The sequence below is a fragment of the Seriola aureovittata genome, chromosome 2, assembly GCF_021018895.1.
Source record: "Seriola aureovittata isolate HTS-2021-v1 ecotype China chromosome 2, ASM2101889v1, whole genome shotgun sequence".
NCBI lineage: Eukaryota > Metazoa > Chordata > Actinopteri > Carangiformes > Carangidae > Seriola > Seriola aureovittata.
In genome coordinates this window covers 30,145,486-30,166,084 of record NC_079365.1, presented here as the reverse complement: position 1 = coordinate 30,166,084, position 20,599 = coordinate 30,145,486, and the positions used below count along the sequence as shown (strand labels likewise).

Here is a 20,599-nt window from a genome sequence, read left to right as displayed (position 1 = left end):
CACTGACATCTTAAATTAATATTTTCACACAATGAGTTTGTCATCTTGTTAAAACTACTGCTGTACACAAACTATATGTAGGTGTGTGTGTGTGTGTGTGTGTGTGTGTGTGTGTGTGTGTGTTAGTGTAGTGTGTGAGCAGCAGCCTCTGTTGTTTTGCTGTGGTATCGTGACATCCCTAGTAATGAGCCACAAACCTTACAAGGATAAATTACATAATATGTATGTAAGAATATATATCAGTTAAATACATTAATTAATCAGTATACCGGATAAGAGATATATAAAACCTATTTCCGCTGATTGTGATGATACGTTTAGCAGAGTCCTTGTCTATTAGCCATCAAGGAGTTATCAGCACTATTAGCATTATTATCAGTTTAAACTGGACACCACTTGTATGAACCATGGCATGAGACAGTGGAGATACATGAAGACGGATGAGAGATACACTGATATGCACCACAAAGGGAATTCATTTGATTTGTTCCTCAGGGTCGCAGGTAAGTTCTCACCTTAGGTAGTCTTGTAAGAGGGGGAGGGATGGAGAACCCCAGTCCGGGGCTTGTCTGCTGAACTCTGGCCTGGCCCGGGACGGAGCTGGAGGCTGTGGTGGGGAGGAATCCCGCCCGGTGGTGGTGGTGCTGGGCTAAGCTGTTGGCCAGACAGGAGTTGGCAGTCAGGGAGCCGGGAGAGTCGTGCTGCTCGCTCGGCCAAGGCCACTTCCCCTTCAGGATGGCGTGGCAGATGCTGTCCAGGCGGTTTATTATCACCCGGTCCTACAGGAGGGTGGAGGTGGGGGGCAATTCATCAGTAAATGAACTGAGCTAATGACATGAATGGGTATACATTCCTTTAAATTAAAAATCTGAGTCTAATAAAATGAGTAGAAGAGCAACAAGGTGCCACAAAAAAGAATCTCTTTATAAAAAGATATTGATGACAGCAAGTACCTCTGTAGTTAAAATGTTTTCTTGTTTTTCTTTTACTTAAAGAAAGAATTTTTTTTTCTCTCTTTCTATTACCGGATGATATCAGGAGCAGAAAACAAGAACCTGTGGCTGCATCGTGAAAATCTTAAAATAAAAATGGGGGATTTTTGGCAGAAAATGAGTACAAACTGAAATCAACAATGTGTAGCCTAATAAAGAAAAAGGAAGGTTTTTAATAAGGAAAAGGAAACTGCCTTTAGCGGGTGGTGCACTAAGTCTTATTGATGTTTCTTGGAGAGGAAGATAAACTTTTAAGTACTAAACATCTGCAGCTTTTTAATACAAGTCATAAAAAAAAACAAAAAAAAAAAACAAATTCTAGAAAGACCTTAAAACAACAACTCTGTACCTTTGGCCATTCAGAAAAGGAATAAAGTGCTTTCTCCTGCAGGAGCTGAGCGATGGTCGGCTCCCTGCTGTCGTGGAGACTGTCGGGAATCTCACACATGGAAACAGGAGTCGCAAACCTGGGGCTGCCCACGTAACCTTCCACCACAGGCACTGAGGAGGAGGAAGAGGAGGAGGAGGAGGAAGAGGAGGAGGAGGAAGAGGAGGAAGAGGAGGAAGAGGAGGAGGAGGAAGAGGAGGACAGGTTTAAGCTATTAGATAATTTGCCTTTTAAGAAGTTTCTTGTTACTACATTAACACATTACTACAAAAGGAATTCAGTGATCTTACTTTGCTGTTTCAGGTTATTTAATCAAATAAAAAAGACAAACTTTTCTTTTTGATGGTTAACCTTTAAAACCCAGTCTGAGTCTTCTTACCTGGTGTACTTGGCCTCTCCTCCTTCACTTGACCCTTCACCAGCTGGCTCTCTGAGGTGTCCACCAGCCCGTCCGCCTGCTCCAGCTTCGGGGTCAGGACCGTGCTGTCCGCCTCCAGCAGCTCCTGCTTCGTCTCAGCTTTGATCTCGGGCAGACCCGTGAACTCCAGGTCCTCTGGCTTGGCCTCGGGTTTGATCTCAGAGCTGTCTGGGAAGGCTGCGAACTCCAGACCCTCTGGCTTGGCTTCGGGCTTGATGGCAGACGTGTCGGGAAAAGCCGTCAACCTTAAACCTTCTGTTTTTGTCTCGCTCTTCAGCTTGGCTCCGTCCGGATACGCAGCAAACCCGAGTGACAGCGGTTTGGCTTCAGGTTTGATTTCGGCGCCAAAAGCTGCAAACTGGAGGACCTCGGGTTTACTGTCTAAGCTCTCGGCCTTCATGGGGAGGCTGAGGTCTTCAGGTTTGGCCTCCAGTGCTTCCTGTTTCACGGGATAGTCTAACTGCTCAGCTTTGGTCACCAGGTCTTCTGACTTAACGGTGTAAGCGAGGAACTTAGCGTGTTTGACTTCAGAGCTGTCAGGGTAGATGGGTAACACCTCCTCAGCGATCTCCATCTTTGTCTCCTCGACCTTGATCGGCAGCTCCAGTTGAGCTGGTTTCCTTTCACCAACACTGTCCGGCGAAGGAGAAAATTTAAGACCAGGCGGTTTTGTGTCAGCGCTGTTTTCAGGCAGAGCGGCGGCGATTTTGATTTCGTTTTGTTCAAGCAGATGCTCCTTGTTGTCCTGATCGAAGGAGTCCTCAGCTGTTCCGTCATAGCTGTCCTGATCCATGGAGACTTCAGTTTTGACTCCAGCCTTCCCGCCGGTGGCCTCGTCAGACTTGGATTCTATTGTAACGGATGAAAGGGAAGCAGAGGAGGGCTTCACGCATTCGGAGTAAATGCTGTCAAGCTCCATCTCGCCGGCTTTGGCGTTCGACTGTTTCGCTGCCTTCTCCGCCGTTTGATCGCGTGACTGAACGACCTGAACGTCCATCAGAGACACATGATCCACCTGCCCCTCTGAGATCTCATCCACTTGATCTGAGAGATCCGTGTGCTCCACCGAACCGTCCTCTCTGGACGCGTTCCCCATCAAGGCTCCCGATTCGATCGAATCTTCCATCGTCTCTTCCTCCACGGCCTGATACAAAATCAACCCGTCCACCTCCTCCCCGGGTTCCTCTATAGACTCAGGACACTGCTCCAGCTTCCCGAGGTAAGGATGCACGTCTGCTTTGTCTTCTGCCTGACGGAAGCTCTCCTGAAGATCCATTCTCTCGTCCTGCTCCGGCTCTAACCCATCGATCTGGGCCATGTGTCCCAAACTGTGGTCTGCACCTGTGAGTATAAAACATCAAGGCGTGAAGCGGAAAGTTTTTAAAGATTATTAGAAAAATGAGACGATAAAATAAAGTGAAATATGTTTGTTGAACTCGGTGTCACCGGGTCAGAATCAACACACCTCGGTCTGAATCGCACCGTTCTCCCTCCAGACTCGGACCTCCTCGTTTTTCCACCGTCCGCCTCGACAAGTCCTCCACGTCTTCCTCCTCCTTGTCGTCGAACTCGAACCCCGCGCCTACTTCCCGCTCCTCCCCCTCGTCCACGGGATTGGTCAGGCTCTCGGTGACGTCGGGGTGGCCCAGCCTATCCTGCGGCTCGTGGGCGGTGATGTCAGACAGAGAGAGGGGAGGAGGGGGCACGTAGGGCGGAGGGGGGCTCGCTGACAGGTCTGTTTGATCCGCGCTGGGTTCCTCGCTCACGCCGATGTCCTGGATCAAACCAAAGAGTCAGAAACAGATTCACTCACTCAGAAATATAAAGTGATTTTCAGTCGTGCAATCACATAATGGAGATATAATGATGTTTTCACTCTCAACATGCTTCACTTCACTTTTTCCTTTTAATTTAAAACTGAATTAATAGATTTGGTAATAATTTCAGCCTGTTTGTCTGTTGCCTGCTCCACAGAAAACATTACTACACTAATGGCTTCAGATTATTGTCACCTCCGGGCTTGTGATTACACAGGCAATTTTATTTTAAATGCTTCTGAAATCCTTATCATTTACTACTAATGTCACCCCAATGGCGTGGGACGCGAAAACCCAACCTTAAAGAGCATGTAGCTGGAGGACAGCGGCTCCACGGAGTCTCCTGCGGAGGGGTGGGAGGGAGAGGACGAGGGCGGGAGGCCCAGGCACTCCTCCAGGGTTCCACCTTCCTCCGCTCCTCTGTCTCCCCCCTGCGCCTCCTCGTCCTCCTCCTCCAGGAAGCCGGTCTCCAGAGCCGAGGGACCCAGGATCGGATCGGACTCGTTGAACATGTGGTGAGCAGGACTGGAGTGGTCCGTGCCGTCCCAGGGAGCCTGCGAGGAGCGAGGTGACGGGGAATAATCATGTCAAAATAAGGAGGTAGGAAAATTTATTTGACAACAATATTGATAATTGATCCTGTTATTAAAAAACTCGGATGATCCAGCTTCTCAAATTTGAAGATTTGGTGTAATCTTACGTTGCGTACCTGTAACTGGTCCAGCTCCACTGATGGCGCCATCAGCCCAGTCTCCTCTGACGAGCCCTGCTCACCAACGAGCACGTCACTCCTCAGTTTGGAGTCCAGGTCCGTTCCCCCGACACCGTACGAGTTGAGCATGCTCTGACCTCCCGCCGCCGAGTTGAAGGGGAAGCCGTTGAGGGCGTCTTTGGATGCCTTCCCTCCGTGTAGGGCGTCTGCGGACATGGCGTCGTGCTGCAGGGAACTCAGCTCCAGCGTTTCGTCCAAAGGAGGACAGTCGAGGAAATCTCCCCGCGACCCGGGGACGATTCCCAGGCTCGGTGAGGCCGAATCGTGGGCGTCCAGCGGCGGAGGATGGAGGTGAGGGTGAGAGGAGGAGGAAGAGGAGGAAGAAGGCGAGGGAGCTGATGGAGGCACAGTGTGATGCTGGTGGTGGTGCTGGTGGTGGTGGGAGGACTGGTGGGGGTACTCAGGAGGCTGAGGGGAGTGGTGACCGAGCCCAGAGTCGTACAGACAGCAGTGAGGATGAGGCAGCTGCGGGTGAGCCGAGGAGGAAGATGAGGACGAGATCCCAGGATGAGCCGCCAAGCCCGGATGGTGAGGGTGGTGGTGGCTCTGAGGATGGATGTGAGAGGGCTGTCCCCTGACGTAGTTCCTGTGAGCCTCCAGGAAGGTCAGCTGCGGGTCGTTGAGGATGTAGAAGTCGGTGCGACTCAAGCCGTGGCGTGCCGCCCCGATGAGGAGGTCGCGGTCGTGTTTGCCGGTCTCCCACCAGACCGGGAGGTAGAGCGAGGGGCGGCACAGCTGGAGGCGGGCCGAGAGTAACGGGTGACGGAGAACCTGGGAGAAGGAGGCGATTCAACGAGCAGGAGGGTGGAGACAGAAACCAGAAGAGGTACGAGTGTTAGCCATCCGAATATATATATAGAACATTTCAACACCAAATATACTGACAGTTACTTCCTGTTTCACCATCACACCGACCAAAGTCTGAAAGTAAAGACTATATGATCTAGAATGATCAATTATTATATCAGGCTTTTTCAACACTTCCCTGTATATAACAATAATTCCTGATGATATAAACAAACTGTTTCAGGGGAGGCTCAGTGAATGGAAGGGGAAAATATTAGTAGTTATTACATTAGTTATCAAAAGATCACATAAATGAGCCTAAATGTGTGTGATTTGGTTCAAGAGATTCAGCAGTTTTTAGGAAATTTTACTCTTTCTCCCAGAGTCAGAAACTGATAAAAGCCCCAGGATCTTTTTAATGTCTCTGGTTTAGTCTCAAGTTATTTCAAACAGCAGCATTCGGCCATCTTGGCTCAACTGCTGAGTGTCTATGGGATCAAATAACATAATCGTGATCCCACAGGCAGATACCCCTGGCAAGCTGTTTTTTTATATTTCAAAGACCCACGGCGAAGATGTTGATAAAACTAGTCTTTGTTTAGAAGAGACAGTCGTCAGGTATTTAACTACAGACTCACGAATGAAGGAAAACAGCAGCGTCCAGCATTCATGAGTACAGTACAGAAGCTACTTCCTGTTTGATCAGTTTTCTTTCCTTTTCCCGACTCATGTTGTTCATCACTACAAGTCTGAGAGCTGCGGTTTCTTTTGCATGTATGTCCACAGTTTGAAAGAGTCAATGTTCCAGATGTGAGAACCGGGGCTGATGGGACATTTTACGCCTTTGTTATGTTGATAGTGTTGAAATACAGAAATACAGTTCCCATAATGCTTTGGGTGAAGCAGGCAGCTGAGGGCTTTGCCAGAGTCGTTTCACATTGTGGTGAATCTGAGGCGGAGAGAGTCAGGCCGCATTAGTCAGCAGCACTTCCTGTTTGATGACTGTTTACACTGTGTAACACGTCTACGCATTGATTACGAGTCTTTTTTTTTTTTTTTTTTTTTAAACGATTGTTCGTCTTCTCCAGAGTTTTGATTTGCGACGCTGAAGTGAAGGAAACTATTTCTGACACGATTCGATCAAACGCTACAGAGAAAAATAATAAATAAAAAAAAAATCAAGACTGTAGGTGAAGGTGAATAAGGTTCATGTGAGCATCCATCGCCGCATCGAAACCAACCGGCACCCTCCTCCACACAAACAGCTGCGCGGCTGGAGATGAACTTTGAAGTCAGTTTTTCTGATTCTTTTGAGTCACAACAGTGAAAAGCAGCATTAATGATGAAGCTTTGTTCCTTCAAAGAACCCACCTGCTCTCTGATCTTGCGGAGCAGCTCGATGCGGTACAGAGTCCGGGCCGCTCGCTCCTCCGTCAGAGGCTCCACGAGAACGCTGGGGTCCACCAGACCTGGAAGAGACGAGAGGGGGGAGAAAACAATGGGGGGGGGGGGGGAGGAGTCAACATTATCATGGAGCCGGTGAGAGGCAGGAAGATGCAGAGATGAAGGAGGGGGATGAGAGAGAGAGGGGGTAAATAAGTTCAAGTGTGTTTGTGTGATGAGTCTGTGATTCATCCCACGTGTGTGTGTGTGTGTGTGTGTGTGTGTGTGTGTGTGTGTGTGTTGTACATCCTCCTCAAAACATGTTGCATTGATGCTTTTATCATCGAGGTGAACAAATACATGTAGGCAGTTAATATTAAATAAACCCAGTTCACATTCATTTCACATTTGAGATGATTTATATTTTAACTCATAAATATACATTTTCTGATTTGTTTAATGAGTTTGGATTAACTTAAAGATTCCCTCCAATGGAAATAAAGTGTTTAACAAACCATTTTTATGAGAGAAAACCACGTTTAACTAAATATTAATCATAGTTTAAAACATGTCTGGAGAGGAACTCAAAGGTTCATGCGCTGAACTCTAAATATTCTCTGCAGCTCGACTCTGTCAGCACCTGGAACGACCCGATGACAGAAGCCTCTTGTAAATGGTGCAGTGTCGGACTTTATAGGTTTTCACAGTCAAACTCGTATTTATCTTGTAAAACCAGCCAATAACATAAATCAGGAAGCCGTAACCCTGCAACATTTGAACCACTTCATCAGATAACACGTGACGTCTGTGTGTGACCGCGAGCGATACCTTCTTCCTTCCTCGGCGGCAGCTTGCAGGCCGTCCTGCACATGTTGACGAAGGAGTTGAAGTATCTCTCCAGACTCTCGTCTGTCTTCCTCTCCAGTCGGGCCAGCGCTCTGAACTGGGACCAGTCGAAGGTTTTCCTCTCGGGGTCGTACACCACCCCGAACGACGACACGGTGCGGTAAAAGTCTGCCTGCTCCCGACGAGTCCACCTGAGACACCACACAGGAGACAGAGAGAAAGAAAACAAAATGATCGATCGGAGAGAAAGTTAGAAGATCAGTCCAATCAGCTGCTGCGTAGTCGGCATAGAGAGGCGTATCTATGGAGGCAAAGCCCGACCTCGAGCTCGTGAGGCAGAACCGAGGACTTTCTTCTAATGAAAGTAGCAAAGGTTTGTCCATAAAGTTTCTATATTCGTCACATTCAGGCCTGAAAATTCAGGAAATCTAACGACAGAGTCTGACCAATCATCTTCCCTCACCGCCTGAGAGAGGAGATGTAAAACTACACCCAGACGGTTTTTATATCTTCTGATTGATCAAAACAAATAAAACACAGAAGAAGAAGAAAATATGGAGCTTTGAATGTGAACAACAGAACTCAGGACTTTTGATTAATGCAAGTAAACTTTATATTTTCAAGTCTGAAAATTTGAAATTTCAACTTAAGGATGCACCATGTGACATGACATGTGACTGTGACATGATATCCTGTTCAACTCGTTGTTGACTATTTAGATTTTCAGTTCAGCAGCCATTTAAATCATCTCTAAATTTGATATAATTTGTGCATTCATCAGTGAATCTCTGTAGCTTTGAATCTTCAGTGTCGTTACCTTCTCTGCCACTCCAGAAACAGCGGGTCAGGCTCTGTGGCGACCACTGAACACCTCCTCAGCTCTTCACCCAGCTGCCACGCCAGCGGCCCGCCGGCGTGGTGACCGTGAGAGGCGCCAGTCCCTCCCATCCCCATGCCGACGAGGCCGTCGTGGAGAAGGAAGTCGTGTCTGAGCAGCGGCTCGCGGCGTAGCGTGAACCTCTGGTAGGCGGTGATGAGGCGTCGTAAACGCGCCGTCAAGGCGGGGCCGGTGGGCCACAGCGGCCTGGCCTGGACCACGTGCAGCGCCGCCACACCCGTCCCTGTTCCTGTCGTCGTCGTGGTGACCAAAGTGCTGTCTTGAGCGCACAAGTCACCTGACATCTGGGAGTCTGAGGAGAGAGACGACACAGCGATGATTTGACCGTAATTACTGCGCCCTGCCTCTGACGTCTGGAAATTCATCTCAAATTTAGATTAAACAGAATTTAAATTAAATTCTCATTTAATCCTGATCATTGAACAGATGAGTGAAATTCCCACTTTAAACCACAGAACTCATGAGCTGGAAATTGCCAAAACCAAATCAATCAGTGCAGCTCCTCCACCTGTAGGCCCCCAGGTTTTAAAGTTTAATTCACTCAACACTGAAAATGCAAACTCATACTGCAGCTTTCCATAAATATCCCATCTCCAACCACCTGCATGTGTTGAATATAAAAAAGCCTGAAAGAACACAGACGATTTCCACAATAAAGTTCAGTTCAGTTCTTCCATTGACACGGGAGCAGCGGGCGTTTGTGTCCTGAGTGTGGATGTGTGAACCCGCCTCTCCCTCCAGACTGCAGTTCAACCATTAGACCTTCATTAAATGTATCTGCTGAGACTGTGAGCAGCATTGAAACTATCAAAACTCATTTCACACGTCTGGCCACCCCTGAACTCTGCAGCGCCGGGCTGAAATCAAGACTTCCAAACGTCGAGGGAAAGCTCCTCTCAGACTGAACGGAGGGAGAGAAGTCGTCCAGCGGAGAGAAATTATATCATCATGTCGGACTCATTACAGAAACATGATGAGTTTAAACTTCCTGCAGATCTCACAGGGAGGAGTTCTGCAGAGGCGGACATGTTGGCATGTGTTCATGTGTGTCTATGGAAAACAGGTTCATGCGTGTGATAACTGTGTGTGTCTCACCTGGACCTGTGCTGTCAGGCTTGTCTGAGGTGTCGGTGCTGGAGCAGGTTTCCTCTCCCTGTCGGTTAAAGACACACAACGGTCCGAAAAGAGAATTAAAACGACAACACTGAATATACAGATACTGAAGCTATTTTCTAAGTTTTGTATTTTTTTTATCTGCATGAAAAACCTGAAACGCAAGTGAATTTCTTTTTCCTTCCTAAAACTTTTCACAAGAAAAATTACCCCCAACCTCAAACAAGTTTTTTTCCTTCTTTCTTCCCAGAAAAGAAAATTTCACTTGCTCTTCAAGGTTTCCACAACAGACACATAACTAAAAATCACTAACTAACTAACTCTGACACACACCCACCAGAAACCAGTCACTCTTTCACCATGTTAAAATCAGTATCACAATATTATTAGGAATATTTTTAGATATAATAATGTATGAACTGAAATACATAAAGCATATATGCATTTAATGTGATAAACTGTGTCTCTACTCTCATTCAGCACAACAGACAAAACTCTTCAGAGGTCTGAAATGTGTTTCCTCTATTTTCATTTATATGTAATGAGAAAAACTGAAAACAAAAAATTAATCTTATATTTTTTTTCTTTTGTTTGTTTTTTTGTTCACAATCATAAACTCTGATCTACAACTAATAAGCTTTTACAATCACAAGTTAAAGCGCTAACGTACTTAATCAGTATTGATTAGTTACATAGATACACAGATGTATGTCGCATCTCTTGGAGAAACTGATCCTGAATCAGTTCCACGAACACTGTGTGAGATTTTTCACTTTGAATTTTCTTAATAACATCATCATTTTAACTTTCTCTGCTCCGGTATTAAATGTTGTTATCGACTAAAATGCATCATTAACTCTACAGAATTGTTTCTACGGCATCGTGAGGCCACACACACACACACACACACACACACACACACACACACACACACACATTTCTGTTGAAATCATCCAAAACTCATCTTTTCTTTTTGTCCCCAAGGACATTTTAACCATCACCACACAAAATGAATGTTTGTATCTCAAGAGACTGTAGTGAAGTAAATGAGGATGTTGAGAGAGAGAGAGAAAGAGAGAGAGAGAGAGAGAGAGAGAGAGAGAGAAAGAGAGAGAGAGAGAGAGAGAGAGAGAGAGAGAGAGAGATCTTTTTAAATACTAATGTGGCGTCTCTGGAGACCTTCGTCTTCACCTTGCTGCTCTCGTCTCTATCCTCCCCTGCATCAGCCTTGCTCTCCGTGTCGTCCTTCGCCTCCTCCGTTTTGCAGACGCTGAGGAAAGAGAGAAACGAGAAAAGCTTTTAATGACAGCGACAGCTCGGAGTCCCGCCGAGCTGCCAGGTGAACGGCCGAGGGACACACCAACGGTCTGCGAGTTCAAACATGTTTAAAACGCCGCGCAGACACGTAAACCAATAACATGAGAGCGCCACCTCCAGCTGTTTGTCTGATGGCAGCGTACGAATGAAAGGAAGAAAAATATCAAATATCAAAATATAATAATATCTGTGTAGAAAACTAGACTGTAAATATCAAATACAAAGTCACAGTGTAAAAGTATTTAAGAGCCTTTAAAACAGAAACGTGTGAAAACTACAAAAACATCCGATACACAGGAACCACTGAGAGGACACGAGGACGCGACCCGGTTCTGTAAATCACCGTTCTTACTGTAGAACTGTGAAAAATAGAAGAGATCTGCGCGGCTCAGTGTGTTTTCGTTTTATGGGTTTCTGACAAACAAACAACAAAAATCAGAGGAATCAGTTTCCGTCAGCGAACTGTCGCTCAGCAGAAACACTTCATCAAGGTCCAAAGAGAAAATCTTCACATTTCACAAAGCTACTTTTAAGAAATATTACAGCTGTGTTTAAAGGGTCACAGGTCAAAATGCACAAGAAGAAATGATTTGTTGAGAGGAGTGAAGGTCAGTGCGACTAACGTGAATTAAACTGGATCCTGGATATTTCTGTGCTTTTGTCGAGACATTAACTCATTTGTTTGATAAACAATAAATGTCACCAAAAGTCAATTTACATCCACTTCTATAAGCTCTGACAAGTGCTTTCCAAAACTCCCCAAAACCTTCAAGCTTCATATTATAGTATAAGGACATATTTTTTATATTTTGTGTCTATATTTATCTTTATTTCTACCTTTAGCTTTATAATCTACTTCGTATTCCCTGTTCTCTGCTGAAGGAGCAACTGTAACTCAACCTCACTTCCCCCTGTGGATCAATAAAGTATTCTGATTCTGATTCTTCATAAAAACCTGCTGTGATGTGATGTGATGTGGAGGGAAACAGCATTTTCTCTCACGTCCTCTGTGTGCACAAATCCCTTCCCTGTAATTTGTCCCTTTCTCTGTATTTGTTTATTTTCCGCTCTCTGTCCCGAGCCTGCGGAGTGAACTCCTGCCGGCTCCGCGCTCCGCTGGGAAACAGCTTCAGGTTGAACAGGTAACAAAGCGAGTGACAACTTCAATTACGCAGAGGAAGAGGATCAAAGCTTCCTGTTCAAACGTGAGCGCCTCGTCTTCATCGCTCTGCCGTCAAGCCGCCATAGAAAATACATTTCCCACACTGTGTTTCTTCTTCTTCTTCTTCCTCTTCTTCTCTGGTTCTCTGTCAATTATTCTCTCTGGCTTTTGTCAGAGCAGGTTCAGTGAAACGACCAGAAAATGACTCGAGAGCCTGAAGTCGCATGAAGTCGCCCCTCCTCCAGGGGGAGCACTCAGAGTTCAGTGGAGGGTTAGAGCTGAAACTGAGGAGTGTGTGTGTGTGTGTGTGTGTGTGTGTGTGTGTGTGTGTCAGTCTGTTAGCCATCATTAAAACATGATGCTGTTCAGACAATAAAACCCCTGATATCAGCCTTTACATTCAGATTTATTTATTTCACACTCAGATTTGTATCTCTCTGTGTGTTTAATCTCGTCCTTCACACTCAGAATGTAAAGCAGGTGTGTGGGCGGGGAGGTGGAGAGGTGTGTGTGTGTGGGGGGGGCAATAAAAAACAAACATGGCATCAGAGCAGACAGGATATGTTTTTCACACCAGCGTTGGCGCCTGCTGCGAAAGCTACTAGAGAGACGGAGAGAGGAGACGGCTTGAGGGAGGAGGGAAAGATCTGCAGGGGAGACGAGAGCCCGACCGGCTGGACTGTCGCCATCTGGGGCAACAGCGAGCAACTGCCCCCGGGCCCTAAAAAGCTCCAGGTTTACTGTGAGTCAGCTGATCTAGTTTTGGCTTATTTGTTGGTGCAGATTCCAGAATCAGCTGTAGATCACGGTGACGTCTTGACGCTGTCGACCGATCTGCTCTCAGCTTCAAAACAGTCGACATCGCTGCACGCCGTTTAAAAAGGCCGCACTTCTCCTCTCTCTGATTTGTTTATTTACTGGGCCCTGATTGGAAAACGAACTTCATATCTCACTTCCACGTTAGTCTGGTTCCCTGGAACCAGACTAACGTGGAAGGACAAATGACCAGGACAAATGACCAGGTGACGCTCCATGTCCCACGAGGTCATTCGTGTAACTTCTGTTTTATGATGTGCTTGTTTTTCTTTTTTGTTTTTAAATTCCCTTTTTCTTTCTGTTATTATTATTATTATTATTATTTTCCACCTGAACTCACACGTTAAAAATAAATTGGTTTGTTCCTCGTGGTCATTTTAGATTCTTAATTCTGGTTGTATCAGTTCTAATTGATTCTTGTCATTACATTATTTATTAATTGCATGTAAATGTTTGTTTGAATTGATGTTTCTTTGTTTTAACTGGTATTTTTAACCACTCCACGTCCTTGTAAACGAGTTTAAATAGAGACATAATGAAAGGGTAAATGGACTGCACTTATGCAGAGCTTTTCTGGTCTTATTGATCATTCAAAGTGTTTTGTGATACATCACATGCAGACACTGATGGAACAGCCATCAGAGGTCATTTGGGGTCAGTAACTTGCTTAAAGATAACTTCAGCGCACGGACTGCTGGAGCCGGGGATCGAACCACCGACCAGCGGACGACCCGCTCCACCTCCTGAGCCGCAGCCAACCCCGTTTGAGGGTGTCGAGGTGCTTTAACAGGGTCCCTGTGTTTAATCTTAGAAACTACACAACAAATGTAGGGCCGAGTAGTTTGAAGGACCTCAGAGCCGATGGCTGAAAGAACAACTACAGAAGAGTTTCCTGTGTTCTTGTATGTTTTTTTAATGTGTTTATTAGCAGGTATTATTTAAAATGTTCAAAGTTCACCATCATGTTCTGTTTAAACTTTATTTTACGACTTTAAATTCCACTGCACGTGTTTCTAACAACTCTTAAATTCCCAGATTGGAACAGTTTTTAACAGCTGTTTGTTTTAAAAGGAATATTGTTGGATTTCAAATATCACTTTTATTTTCATCCTAAAATATTCAAACTTATTTTATGTGTTTGGATCTCGTGTGATATCCCAGCATGCCTTTGTCTAAATAGGTTTTTTCCAAATCTGTGTATTTGTGTAGCTGTGTGCGTGTCCTACCTGTCGGCGATGTCGGTGGCCACCTCTCCTCCCCCCTGCTCAGCAGACAGCGCGGTGACATCTGGCATCCCCACCCTCTCCAGGAAACACAGTTCTGGATCAGCACGCATGGCGTTGTACCGCTCGTATCCTGTCCAAGGACAAGCATTGATGGAGAGACACACAATTAAAAACACTGACAAAGAACACACACACACACAGACACACACACAAACAGAGAACATCCCCTTCCTCTTCCAGGGTTGGTTGGTTGTCCTCCTGTGAACGAGCTGACAATAATCAGTGTCCTGTGATGGTCTGATGCTGTTTCTGTTTCTGGGGCTTCACAGAAATGACAATAACACAAATCTAGGTGCGCACACACACACACACACACACACACACACACAGATTTCTTCCCTGATTGATTGTTCACAGCTGTTTAAACATTGTGTGGCTGCATCTTAAATCTTCTACACATAGAAGTCAAGCTTTAATAAAAAACACAAATCATCCTGAAATCACAAGATGGAAAATATTTATCAGTATTTTTGTCCATGTGTGAATAAACCTGAAAGAAACATTTGGTTGCTGAGAAGTGATGCCGGTCCTCACCGTGTTTGTGGACTCCTATGAGCAGAGACTTGTCAGCATCAGCATCCCACCACGTCGCTGGAATCTCGATGTAGTCGATGTCTGGGAGCGACACCTCCAGTTTACTGTCACAACAAGACACACACACACACACACACACACACACACACACACACACACACAAGCAAACAATCCATCCGTCAGTGTCACGTCAGGACGCCGCAGCTCACTGACAACACAGACAAACAAACACCCAGCCGCTCGATCAGAAATCTGTCGACGCCGCTGACTGCTCGTGTAAACCCTCATGTAAACCATCGCTACGTCAGGTTTTAGAGACGTCGGTGAAGTTAAATGTCAGTCAAGTTTATCAACAAACCATCAGGTAAACTGTTGAACTGAATTTCTACCTAGACCCCAAGAAGGGGAGAGGAGAGGGAAAAGGGAGGATAAAGAAGGAAGGAAAAGAAAGAGGGAAAAGAAAAGGAAAGAAAGGGGGAAAATTTTTGTTTTTTTGTTTGTTTTTTCTCTCTTCCTCCCAATAAGTCAAAATATTATAACAATAACAAAGATGTCAGTTGTTTCGTCACACTAGAGGTGTATGACACCACGCTAAGCCATGTTACATTATGCTATGTTATGCTAGGTTATGTTATGCTATATTATTTTGTTATGTTATGTCATGTCATGTCATGTCATGTTAGGTTAGGTTAGGTTAGGTTAGGTTAGGTTAGGTTAGGTTATATCACCCATCTTGTCTTTGTCTTGCCTCACCAAATAAAATTTAAAAAATCTACTTTAACAGGCAGAGCATGATGAACGTGCTCCTCACCTGGCAGGTATCCCCTCTACAGCCTGATTGGCTGCCTCACCCAGCACCTCCACCTTCAGGTAGTACAGCATCCTCACCCTGAGCAGCACCCTGAGGAGAGACAGGCAGCACGGTCAAAGATCAGCGTCTGGCTCTGAGTGGACTGAAGCTCGGCTCGCTCAGACTCTCGCCTCCGCCGTAAACCACAGTCCTCCTGTCAGCAGGCTCTTCGAGAGCTAGGGTAATTAAAAGCTGCTGCCTCACACACTGATACACAGGAGTAAACACTTCACGCTGGAAATAAACAGCTCAGAGCTTCAGGGTGAAATTAAAGTCCTCGAGCGGCTTTAGGATGAACAACCATGCGGGCCACGTCTCTGTACTTATGTTTCTGTGCTCTGCTGCTGACTGTAGTGTTTCTAGTAGCTTTTGACCTGCTGCTCGTAAATTACACAGCTGAACTAGTTGAGCTTAAACACATCAAACATACTATATCATACCGCTGTAGATCACAGAAAATCATTTTTGTGTTTGGTTAAGGTCAAAGGTGACAGAGCGGCAGACGTCTGTTTTACTCCTGTTCACCGGAGCCGGTGGTGAAACTGACTTGTTGCAGTGCTGCTTCAGGTGTTTCTTGTAGCTCTCGTCCTGCAGAACCACCTCAGGGTTACAATGGACCAGCCAATCGGCGTTCTTCACTTCACCGGGAACATTCAACTGGTTCTTCAGCTTCTTCCCCTTCCGACCCCGAGGAACCGGAGCTGACAAACCTGGGACACAGTCAAATCCAAAATGTTCAATCTGGATACAGTCCAGTCCAAATATCACCACAATCGATGTTATTGTGTATCACGATATATAATCATATATTCATAAAAGAATTATGTTGTTTTATTTTATGTTTTGGTTGTTTGTTTTTTAATAATACATAGTTATATATTTCTAATAATATATATAATTAGGGATGAAAAATGAATCTGAATATTATCCAAATTGCAGGAGGTTTAATGTGTCATAACATCCTATTATAAATGATAATGGTGCTACAGAGACATTATATTCTGCTGACATAAGGCAACATGTTTGTTTGTTACAGAACCAGAGCAAAAATAACATTATTATCAATTTTTACTAGTTACTTTTGCCTTTAAAACTGTGCAAAACTGCAAAAACAAACAAACAAACAAAGAATATATAAAAAATACAGCATGTAATGGGAAATATTGCGGTATTCAATATTATCAAATATTGGCCAAGGCTTGGTCTGTGGTCAAGTTGCATTCTGGGTAATGTAAGTGCTAGATTTAGCTGGGAAACGATCGATTTTCCGCGTCTTTGTTGTTGTTGAGTGCGACGCCAAATCTGTGGCGTAACCTTTGATGCTAGCTGACGCGGTGGCTAACGCTACAGTGCAGGTGTAAACAGTGAAACGCTAACCGGAGTGGTTGAGCAGCGCCTGGTCCTGGCCTTCCTTGGTGGGTGTGATCAGGTCCCAGATGAAGCTCTTGATCTTGTCGTCACCTTTATAGTGTCTGAGGCAGTAAACCAGCAGAGCCCTGCACCAAAAACAAACACCTTATTTTTTCTTAATCCACTTTTTTTTAATACAGCACCTGCTGTTTGCAGGTGTTACACCCACTGTAAATCATTCTGCACATCCCAGGATTTTTATAAAGTAAAAACATAAACGCAGATTTGTTTTCCTCACCTACAGATCACCTCCATATCTCTCTCTGCCAGGTGCCATTTAAACCGACCGTGGTTCAGGATGTCCTTCCACCGACCCCAGCTGCAAACACAGAGGGGGGGGGGGGGTAAAATGTGTCATAGAGAAGAACTGAGACTAATAATAGATATATATATGTTTTTCCTTTCAGCTGAAACAAATGTGTGATCAAAAGTAGAGTTTATTTCTTTCACCTCAAACCACAGTGGAAATTTACCGTGTTGTGTTTTTATATTTGGTAGATTTATGTTCACACTTGAGCTTGTAAGAAACCAACTTAGTCAACAAACGATTACGAGCTCGCGAGCAGCTTTTTATTGTGTGAGTGTTAAGAGGTTTGTGTGAAGTGAAAAACACTTCACGTATAGTCGAGTAAATCAGTTTTCATATTGTTATTCTGGGATGTCCAAGGAGCAGGAAGTGTCAGGTATCAGATCTGCAAACCTACAGGACACTTAGGTGTGAATATGTGGTCAGAGGTGAATTATATTATATAACGTGTCCCGGGTCGTACCCGAAGATTAGCAGGTTCTTTTCCACCCGGAAACACTCGGCGCGGAGGTACCGCCGGCTGCGGTCGCCCAGGCGACGGGTGCGGCACGGCCTCTCCTCCGAGTCGCTGTCGAGCTCCGAGAACTCCATCAGCTCGTCGTCCTCGAAGGAGTTGTAGTGACGGGTCTGTTTCCTCACCCGGGGCGTGTCGATCACCAGGGACTCCTGGGTCACAGAGGGGAACAGGTGAGACACACAGGTAGAGAGGGAAAGGAGGAGTTTTTATCTTCACAGGACAGAGACACCTGAGGAGATAAAAACACACACTGTGCTTCTGCTCACTGAGGGTTTCAATTATTACACACACACACACACACACACACACACACACACACACACACACACACAGTGTGAAGACAGTAGCAGAGCCTGGTGAACAATCTGCTTTATTCATTAAGGCAATCCATCTGTTAGAGAGGAGAGGAGACAAGGAGGAGAGGAGAGGAAGCAAGAGAGGAGAGGAGACAAGGAGGAGAGGAGAGGAGACAAGGAGGAGAGGAGAGGAAACAAGAGAGGAGAGGAGACAAGGAGGAGAGGAGAGGAAGCAAGAGAGGAGAGGAGACAAGGAGGAGAGGAGAGGAAACAAGAGAGGAGAGGAGACAAGGAGGAGAGGAGAGGAAACAAGAGAGGAGAGGAGACAAGGAGGAAAGGAGAGAGAAAAGAGATTGGAGTAGAGGAGAGAGGAAATAAGGAGGAAAGGAGAGGACACAAGGAGTAGAGGAAAAGGAAGAGAGCGAGTCCTCCTCTTTTCTTTCTCCCATTCTTCCTTCGTTTTCTCTTTTCCCACTTCTGGAGCTCGGCTCGTCTTCCCCTCCCTCCATCTTTGTTTCACCAACTTGGACTGCGTCCATTTTTCCTTCCAGACCTTATGTTGCACCTCGTCTCGTCTCCTCCATCCACCCCACCTGTTCTCCCTCTGTGTCCTTTTATCTTTGTCCCATTCATCACTCTCTCCAGCGTCTCTGTCCCTTCCTTCACTTTTGTTCATTTCCTGCACATCTTCATTTTTTCTTTCTGTTCTTTTGTTTTTTTCTCATTTTCCTTGTGCCATCTTTTCTTTGGAACACCTTAATTTCTCTTACTTCCTTTCCCCCCATCCTCCCTCCCTCCTTCTGTTACCTTCTCAGATTTGGAGTCGATCTCCACCTCAGCGATCTTGGCCCATTTCTGCCAGAAGTTTGGGTCGTCCAGAGAAATGTCTGTTCTGTTACCAGACGAGATGAAACTGGCCTGAGGAAAGAAAAACAGAGAGACGGAGGAGAGAACAGAGTCAGATTCTGGCTGATGTTCACTGGGTTGTGACAGACATTTGGACCGAAGCTGCTGATTCCAGTGCAAATGTTTAGCATCTGTTTCCTCTGCATGTGTTTCCTCCTCGTAGACTCTGAGAGAAAATATCAAACCGCTTGTCAGAGTTGAGACTTCTCCCTTCGTTTCAGGATTTCTACCTTAGCGAACGTGGATCCCTTCCCCTCAGACTGGATGGTGATGGTCTGAGTCCGTCTCTGAAGGATCTGGTCGATGTCTTCCTCGCAGAACTTGGAGCCCTCGTCCTCCTCGTCCATCAGGGCGCCGTACGCTCCTTTTTTCAACAGATCCTCCACCTCCAGCTTCGAAAGCTGCTGCACCTGCACACACACACACACACACACACACACACACACACACACACACACACACACACACACACACAGGTCAGGAGTCACGCTCTTTGTCATTAGACAGCAGGCCTGTGGACCAGACGTCTGCAGGCTCTCACCCCGTTCAGGCTTCCTTTTCGGTTGATGTCCTGCAGGACGGCTTTGTCCAGGCCGAGCTTCAGACTCGCCTTGTCGAACATTTCCCTCTCGTACGAGTTCCTGGTGATCAGCCTGTAGACTTTCACCGCTTTGCTCTGACCAATCCGGTGGCAGCGTGCCTGAGCCTGCGGCATGAAGGACAACATGAGTGTAAAGTGTTGTGATGTCACTGCAACAGGTGTTTTTGTTCCGAATGCTTTTGGGGAAATTCATGTTTTTCTGTATGAATTGAAGAAAAGGGAAATTCAAAGTAAGATTCACATTAATGTTTCTAACCTGAGATAACTTCCTGTTCGACTTGGGTGATATCCAGAAGTTCATATCTCAATACAGGCCGACGCAAATATTGCAATACACAATATTATCACTAGGTGGGCAGGTGGGATTTTTTTATACTACAATCACATTATTACATTTAATGCTTCAGGTATAAGTCTAAAAAATTATTAAACATATTGGAAATGTTGTGAAATATCACAAGATTCAATATTAGCCTGATGCTGAAATGTTAAAAGGTCGACACATAACTGAGATATGAATCTGTGCAGCTGCAGGGAGGTGTGAGAAATTGTTTTGCATCATGAAACAAACATGTCCGTGTGTAAATAATAACATCTGCAGCCGACAGTTACACTGTGTTTATGTTTATTCCTGCAGAGTCCGAGTAATGTGCAATAAATAAACACACACAACCAAACGATGAAGAGTCAGTGACAGTGACACAACCTTCAATGTGAAGTAGATCTAGTGTTTCTTGTGTTCAGGGAAACACGTAAGTGTCCAATACACACACACACACACACACACACACACACACACACACACACACACACACACACACACCACACACACACACACACACACACACACACACACACACACACACACACACACACACACACACACACACACACAGCTTATTGACTTTCCTGCCCTCAATACAACCTTCAGATGGATTAAAGGCTCATTCCCCTCAGTCCTTCCTGTCACTCAGCTGTCCTGCATTTTGGCGGGAAATATTGCAATATTATTGAATTATCCGATTATCCGATAACTTAAAAAAAAAAAAAAATTAGCTACATTTTAAAACAGCTGCCGCTGTGTGCTTTAAATTCCATCAAACCATCATTAAGTTTGATGAGGAAAAATCAATCAGAATCACAATTTGATGAGTTTTTTTTTTTTTAAATGAATAATGAGCTGA

General features: G+C 45.4%; 1 protein-coding gene across 7 annotated transcripts in view; it reads right to left on the bottom strand.

The window, feature by feature from the left end:
• The window catches only part of chd6 (chromodomain helicase DNA binding protein 6), a 102,563-nt gene that overhangs the window by 10,469 nt on the left and 71,495 nt on the right, over positions 1-20,599 (bottom strand). For all 7 annotated transcript variants that reach the window (XM_056403454.1, XM_056403488.1, XM_056403435.1 and 4 more), the window contains 21 exons: positions 19,356-19,520; positions 19,045-19,224; positions 18,716-18,826; positions 17,559-17,761; positions 17,027-17,107; positions 16,756-16,874; positions 15,926-16,088; positions 15,340-15,429; positions 14,529-14,632; positions 13,935-14,064; positions 10,605-10,683; positions 9,396-9,453; positions 8,220-8,592; positions 7,385-7,593; positions 6,545-6,642; positions 4,325-5,158; positions 3,915-4,169; positions 3,264-3,573; positions 1,760-3,139; positions 1,342-1,493; positions 516-779 (listed from right to left, as the gene is read on the bottom strand). In XM_056403454.1, coding sequence (XP_056259429.1) covers positions 516-779; positions 1,342-1,493; positions 1,760-3,139; positions 3,264-3,573; positions 3,915-4,169; positions 4,325-5,158; positions 6,545-6,642; positions 7,385-7,593; positions 8,220-8,592; positions 9,396-9,453; positions 10,605-10,683; positions 13,935-14,064; positions 14,529-14,632; positions 15,340-15,429; positions 15,926-16,088; positions 16,756-16,874; positions 17,027-17,107; positions 17,559-17,761; positions 18,716-18,826; positions 19,045-19,224; positions 19,356-19,520 — 5,358 coding nt within the window. The remainder of the gene's footprint in view (positions 1-515; positions 780-1,341; positions 1,494-1,759; positions 3,140-3,263; positions 3,574-3,914; positions 4,170-4,324; positions 5,159-6,544; positions 6,643-7,384; positions 7,594-8,219; positions 8,593-9,395; positions 9,454-10,604; positions 10,684-13,934; positions 14,065-14,528; positions 14,633-15,339; positions 15,430-15,925; positions 16,089-16,755; positions 16,875-17,026; positions 17,108-17,558; positions 17,762-18,715; positions 18,827-19,044; positions 19,225-19,355; positions 19,521-20,599) is intronic.